Source organism: Hirundo rustica, chromosome 4 (assembly GCF_015227805.2).
Source record: "Hirundo rustica isolate bHirRus1 chromosome 4, bHirRus1.pri.v3, whole genome shotgun sequence".
NCBI classification, from domain to species: domain Eukaryota; kingdom Metazoa; phylum Chordata; class Aves; order Passeriformes; family Hirundinidae; genus Hirundo; species Hirundo rustica.
The window spans coordinates 33,494,524-33,501,579 of NC_053453.1; the positions used below are offsets into that span (position 1 = coordinate 33,494,524).

At 45.6% G+C, this 7,056-nt stretch overlaps 1 protein-coding gene across 1 annotated transcript; it reads right to left on the reverse strand.

Annotated features, from left to right (window-relative positions):
• Positions 1–1,830: 1,830 nt before the first annotated feature.
• On the reverse strand, positions 1,831–6,709 carry AVPR1A (arginine vasopressin receptor 1A). Its single transcript, XM_040062358.2, has 2 exons — positions 5,701–6,709; positions 1,831–4,000 (listed from the first exon to the last, which is right to left on the reverse strand). The coding sequence occupies exons 1-2, from the start codon at positions 6,707–6,709 to the stop codon at positions 3,717–3,719; spliced, it is 1,293 nt and encodes a 430-aa protein (XP_039918292.1). The 3' UTR covers positions 1,831–3,716.
• Between the last annotated feature and the right edge of the window lie 347 nt (positions 6,710–7,056).

Consider the following 7,056-nt stretch of genomic DNA (forward strand, 5'->3'; position numbering starts at 1 on the left):
TGTGCAGACGCTTTTTTAGAAGAGGACACTGTATTCAATCAGTCCTTTTTGTAGGTGGGGAACTCAGCCTGGGAGAACTCTGTAAGAGCTGGGTTTTTTAATGCAGGTAATTTATTTCAGCAGCAGCTCTATTGTAAGGCCTGTGTTCACTTCCCAAAGCTGGGTCATCACTATCTGCCCTAGGACAGCATCCAGCTCTGCAGGGCCTTTCCTTCTTCTGCTCTGGTTTCCACATGCATGAGTTGGAAAGGAGCATGCATGCACTTTAGCAAGGTCCTTCAATCTGGAAAATTTAGAATTGGCTGTAAGATTTTCTGCAGACAAACCTTTGTCTTTGAAGTACTGGGCACACATGATTTTGTGTCTTCTTGTAGATTTTGGTCTTGATGTGGTAATACAAGGGAAAAACAACCAACCTTTTTTAGTTTATTTTTGCTTGTTTGTTTTGTTTTTGTGGGGGGTTTTGTTTGTTTGTTTGTTTGTTTTTTGTTGAGGGTTTTTTTTTTCTTTTGGGTGGGTGGTGGGGGGGGGGGGTGTTGTTTTCCCCAAGTCAACAATATGTTTGCCTGCAAATTTAAAAAGAAATTAATGAAAAGACACTTTTTGGCAACTTAGGTTCTTATGTGAATGAACAAAATCCTTTCCATCTTCTGTATCATCTCCACTTTTGCCATCTAATTGAATTTAAAATGCTTGAATTCTAGAAATACTAGTAAAAACAACAGACTACAAGCTCATCCATTCAATCATGCTTTATGTTAGAAGACAAGTATTTAAAACAAAAATATATAAAAAAACCCCCAAACCTCTAGAACATGAATAAGTGCTCAGTTACATGTTTTAACAATACCAACAGCATATAGTGGAAAGCTGACTGCACATTCCTTTTTTGCATGTGTCCTTCATGCACTATATATAATAGAAAAAATTTTCATTTTGTTCACTTCTTAAAACTTTTCATGGACATATATTATTAAATAAAGACATTTTGAATTTTGTAATATATATTTAGCATTACATACACTTCTGGCCCTCCAAAATCTAGACAAGCAAAAAACCCAAAATGCTTCTGATAAAACAAATGTGCAGGTTTATTAGAGCAAGTTTCCATGTTTTAAACTTGCAATGGTTTCGGTTTCTTGTTTCCTTCTGTTTCCATTAGGGCACCCACATGATAGCCCAAAGCAGCTTTTTAAAAAATATCTCCACAGATTAGCAATTAAAAAATATTGGCTGTAGCTTCCAACATTACAATTATGTGAAAAATAAAGTATTTAGAAAAAAATGTCTGGAAACCAAATATTGATAAATTGTGTTGTCAGTTTAATTACAGAAACTATAGGACGTTTACAAGGGAAATTTATGCTGACAAGCCCCAAGTGTAAGCCTAGATTTTGTAATGTATTTTAAAAAAACCCTAAATTTAGACTTTGGATCTGTTTGCTTTAATACATATACTGGTCATTACCCAGTTCATTTTTATTATCAACAATATTCTACACACATTTTTTCATTATCTTTTCTGTTTGAATGTAAAATGTAATAGAAAAAACCATTCAATTATGCAAACATGAAAATTCTGTTAGTACAGCTAATTGGTTTTTAATACAGATTTAATGTACAAAAAAAAAGTAGTAGCACAAACAGAAAACTAGACAAAGGAAAGTGTACTTAGTTTGAAACACTTGCAGTTTCAGTAACTGTGAATAACTACTTGCAACATATACATAGTACACATAAAGTGCACAAACACACACGACATCACTGCATGCATTTTTTTACTAAAATATAGCTTCAGGTTCACAAACCTTCGTCCAGAGTTGGTGAGAGTTGTAGTCACATTTGTATATTAAAGGTGGTCAAAAAGACAGTCTGTTAAATATAAGCTGTTCCACCACACTGTCCTATGTGTTCCAGTGCTTTGAACAATAGAAAACACAAGGAAAGAAGAGATTGAAGCCAGATTTTATTTAGGGACCAAAGAAAAAAAAATCTTTTATGTATAATATTACCTATTCTTTTCCCAAAATAATCAATGGAGAGCTTCTGGAGTGGTTTAAGATGATCTTATTCTGCACCTAACTATATTAATTTCTGCTACCATTATTGAGGCAGACATGGGCACCATCCTCAATGAAAGCCACATGCTATCTCCTCAAGCAATTAGAAAAGCAATCTTGTTTGTTAGGTTTTGGTGAGAAAGTAAGAAACCTGCTGCTGAGTTTCCTCCTTACATGCACGTTATCACTGCTCCAGCAGCCAGCTGGGACTGTGTCAGCAGTCCCGCAGAGGGCCAGGGGAGCACCTGGATTGCAGGATCGGGCAAGCTCAGGAAAACAGAGCAGACAGGTAGCTGTACTTCTCAAAGAGATCCTCAAGACTTAAAAACTCAGCAAAACTTATTCAAGCAGCTTCAAAACCCAATCTCAGTGTAAGAGAGAGGCTCCAAGGAAAGATGTAATAGGATTGTTTACCATATAAATGAACTACAGTCAGCTTAGCATGCATTGTATTGAAAACAAGTACAGCTTGAATGCTTTGCAATTAACAAATGTGTTGTGATATCTTTTTATTGCAGTTTGCTGACAATTTTAAAGACTATATTGTCATGAGCTGGCAATAAAAATAATAATAGGAAAAGACAAGCTAACAACATTGACAATTTTTATATGTTCCCAGAAGACTTGTAATTTTGATTCTCAGATTTGTCTTGAAATATACTGGTTCTACAGCTCTTACCAAATGACTACACTCTCCTGAGCTCATGAGGCTATTTGCTTGACAACCAAGCAATGTAGCTTGTTCCTAGACGTCTTGTGAATTAAAAAAGAAAATATGGCATTCTTACCAATAAAGCAAGTGGTTCTGGTATTAATTACAAGTGTTCTTGGTGTAACTGTTTGTAATGATGCTGAGCTAGTCATAGTGTATCATACATATTTATCAATATGTTTTTAAAGTTAGTTTAAAAAAATGAAAGTAGGCACAACAACACACACACACACAAATATGCTGTATCGTTTCCATCAACATGAAGGGAACAGGAAATGTCACCCTAAAAATGAAACCCCACAATGCACATACAGACATCAACAGCACTATGAGATGTGCCTTCACAAGGGCTGTTAAATTTCAGCGTCTGAGAACTGCCAGACCTTTACAAGAGGAAGCATCATGAGCAACTGAATTCCAACAACTCAGAGTCTGTCTAACTCCATTCCTTATCTGGACAGCCAAGACTTTTTCCCAACTCCTTTCTTTTAATGTTTAAGACTAAACTGTAATCTTGCCCATATTGTCTTCTTTCCCTGTGACTTCATGAGACAATCACGAAAAGCTCTGTGTATTAACACTAGAGAGTGGAGTTACCCCAAAACATGAACATTCCATTACTTTCACTGTTTTAAACTGCAAGCAAACAATGTACTTAGTATTTTAGAAACAGACAAAAAATTAAAGTAAATTCTATTTAAAAAAATAATTGCTTTATTGTTGCCACACCTCCTTGATCAGTTGCGCAAATCCTAAATACCTTTCAGAAAATAATTTACACGCTGCAGCACAACTTATCAAGCAAGGTGGCACTTTTTGTCTCATGGCCATCTTAGTCATTCCTTGGTACTATGGTGGTGCCCTGAACTGGCATAAAGTGCCATGCCACAACCTTCTCAAACACTGTAACAGGACTGCAAGCCCTGCCTTCCCTGAGGCCTGTCTCATGTTGGAATGGGGATGAAGCTGGTCGATTTGGAGTGGGTCATCTCTCTCCATGTGTTTAGGCTGTGGGTTGGGCTTCTGTTGTTGGTGAATGAAGTCTGTCGCTTGCTATTGCTGTTTGAATCTTCTTTACTCAGCGTTTGCTTTATTTTTTGGCAGCAAGGGAAGCTCTGTAGGCAGTCTTGGAGGAGGTGCCCACTGAAGAACATGTAGATCCACGGGTTACAGCAACTGTTCAGGCTGGCCAGCAGAGCCGTAACAGTAGTTGCCGTGTTTTCAGAATCTGGGGAGGGGGGGAGAAAGCTATTTAATCATCAAAAGAACATTGGCACTATTCAGTCAATTGCTTCATTAACCATGGGATTTATTTTCCTGAATATTCGAGTTCTAAATGTTGAGCCGCAGCATATGAAACAAATGAGAACATAATCAGTAAAGGTCTTGTTTACATAAGGCTGTCATTGAAGTCAACGGGGATTTCTCTGAACAGACTTCAAAAAGCTGTGACAGAATAAGTTACGGGATAATCCATCCAAAATAATGATTTAGTCACATTTCCACTGATGTGTACCCATGTGTTGATAAGCTCCTGCTTCAAATACTGAAAAGCTTTTTCCTTACTCTGGGAGACAACGGTAAAATTTCCACTGCTTTCAAGAACACTGAATTTTGCTGTATATATTTGCATGCTGAAAAGTATTGAATTCTCAGCTAACTACTGGATTGTCCATCAAATCTGGTTTTTGGAGGTTGAACAAATTTTACTTAAGGAAAAAATGGAACTTAGCACTATGGCATGAAAAAGCTATGGTGTTCTACCTTCAATAACTAGTCAATACATAGATTCAGTACTCTAAATATGTATTTAGTCTAATAAATTATTAGTGATTATTCTTTGTAAATATTGAATCTTCAAAATAATATAATTACTGTGTTTTGCAGTTCCATAGATTTAAAGAATCTCTTCAAACAAACATATCAAATACCCACCTGTTCAATTAGATTTAATTTCCTTTGAAGTTAAAAAAAAAAATCTATTTGTTCACTGCACTGCAAACCTTTATTTCTCTACAGAGATCTGCATCATAGGCTTGACTTTAGTCCCATACTAGAGGCAATCAATGCTCTCGCAACAGTAAGTGATAATTTGGGGATATTTATAAAAAAAAAAAATTATTCCAACATTTTTATTTGGGGCTCTCTCATTATGAGGAAACAGAGCATATGTCACTATGCTACCTGTCATTACCTATGTGATAGCTTTTAAACTCACCATTTTTTTTTTTTTTTCAGCCTCATTGAACAACGGGACAGATATCTCCAAAGCCTAAATTGCCACTGATTCATGAAAACCGGGGACTTGACTAATGGAGATACTCAGAGGTGACTGCCTTGCTGAGAGGAAGGGTTCAGGGCGTACTCAACCCTATTATTAGACAGCAGATACAGGAAAGAACACGTAATAAGTTCTCTCTTCATGTAACTGCTCTGACATATGTGTTTGCATGCTTCTCAACAATACTAAACATTTCTAAAGTTTTCTTATCGGCAGCTTCAAACGGACGAAAATGTTGCCGATTCAAATTACGGCAGCAAATACTCCGGTTTCCATCCGCTCGTTTTGCTCGGGATGGGAATGCTCGGCCCGGCATGCCCGGCTGCTCCCGGGACATGCCGAGCCGAGCGCCGCTCCCGGGGCCACCAGATCCGGGACCACCAGATCCGAGCGGTGCCGGCGGGGCGGCCCCGAGGGCGGCGGCTGCCCAGGGCTGTCTCTTCTCCCCAACAAGGGCGCTCAGCCGCTATTCCCTGGCAGGAGAGGGACCCGTCCGCGGCCGGGAGGGAGCGCCTCGGTCCCGCTCTCCGCTTCCGCGCCCCGTTTCCCCGACGCTCGGCTCTGCGCCGCGCAGCGCCCCGGGACAGGCGGCTGCGCCCCCAGCGCGTACGGGGCGGCCGCCGGGGACAAGCGGCGGCGTCACCTACCGACCCAGGGGAAGCGCTGGTCCCAGACGGACCACATCTGGATGGTGAAGAAGGGGGCCCAGCAAACGACGTACACCGAGACGATGACGAAGGTCATCTTGACGGTGCGGATCTTGGCGCGGGAGATGGTTTTGACGTTGCTGACACAAGGGGCGAGCAACAGCCCCCGTCGCGGGCCACCATCATCACCTGCCCGCCGCCCGCCGCCCGCCGCTGCCGCCTCCCCCTGGCGCGTCTTGCCCCGGACGTTGCGCCAGATGCGGTAGCAGATGAAGCCGTAGCAGATGATGAGGATGAGGACAGGAGCGATGAAGATGCCGCCGGTGATCCAAGTGATGTAGGCGCGGGGCCCCCAGGGCATGATGAAGTGGGCCCAGCAGTCGTAGACCTGCGAGCCGCGCTCCACTTCGCTGAGGGAGAAGATGAAGTACTGCGGGGTGCTGAGCAGCAGGCTGAGCGCCCAGGCCGCCGCGATCATGCCGTACGAGCGCTTGGTGGGCTGCTGCAGCGTCTTCAGCGGGTGGCAGACGGCGATGTAGCGGTCGGCGGTCATGGCCACCAGCATGTACGCCGAGGCGAACATGCCGAAGACCTGCAGGTGCTTGACGACGCGGCAGAGCCCGTCGGGGCCGTGGAAGCGGTGGGTCACCTCCCAGCAGAGCTGGGGCAGCACCTGGAAGAAGGCCACCACCAGGTCGGCCAGGCTGAGGTGGCGGATGAAGAGGTGCATGCGGGACGCCTTGCGCGGCGTGCGCCGCAGGGCCAGCAGCACGCTGCCGTTCCCCACCACCGCCACCGCGAAGGTGACGGCCAGCACCGCGATCTCCAGCTTCGCCAGCTCCTCGTCCCGCCCGAAGGGGTCCCAGCCGCCCAGGCTGCCGTTCGGCGACCCCGACCACGCCTCGGGACTGGGGCTGCTGTCGCCGCCGGGCTCCGCCGCCCGCCACCGGCTGCCGTTCCCGGGCGAGGGCACAGCCCGGGGGGAGCCGGCGCCGCCGGCCAGGCGCATGGAGGGGGCTGCGCGGCGGGGCCCGGCTCGGCCCGGCCCCCGCACCTCCGCTCGCCCGCCTTTCCCCCTCCGGTGGCCCGGAGCGCCGGGCCAGGTGCCTTTATCCCCCCGGCCGCGGGAGGCGAGGCGAGGCGAGGGGGAGCTCCCGCGCCGGTGGCCGCCCAGCGCCTGACGCCAGCCCCCTCCTTCCCCCGGCAGCCGCTCGCCCCGCCACCGGCCCGGGGCCGCTCCGCCCCGAAAGCGCTGCGCCGAGGGGGAGAGGGACCGACCGCCCCTCCCGGCCCGCCGGGCCCGCGGCGTGGGGCAGCGGGAGGGGCTGCCCGGGCCGGAACGATGCTCCCGGAGAG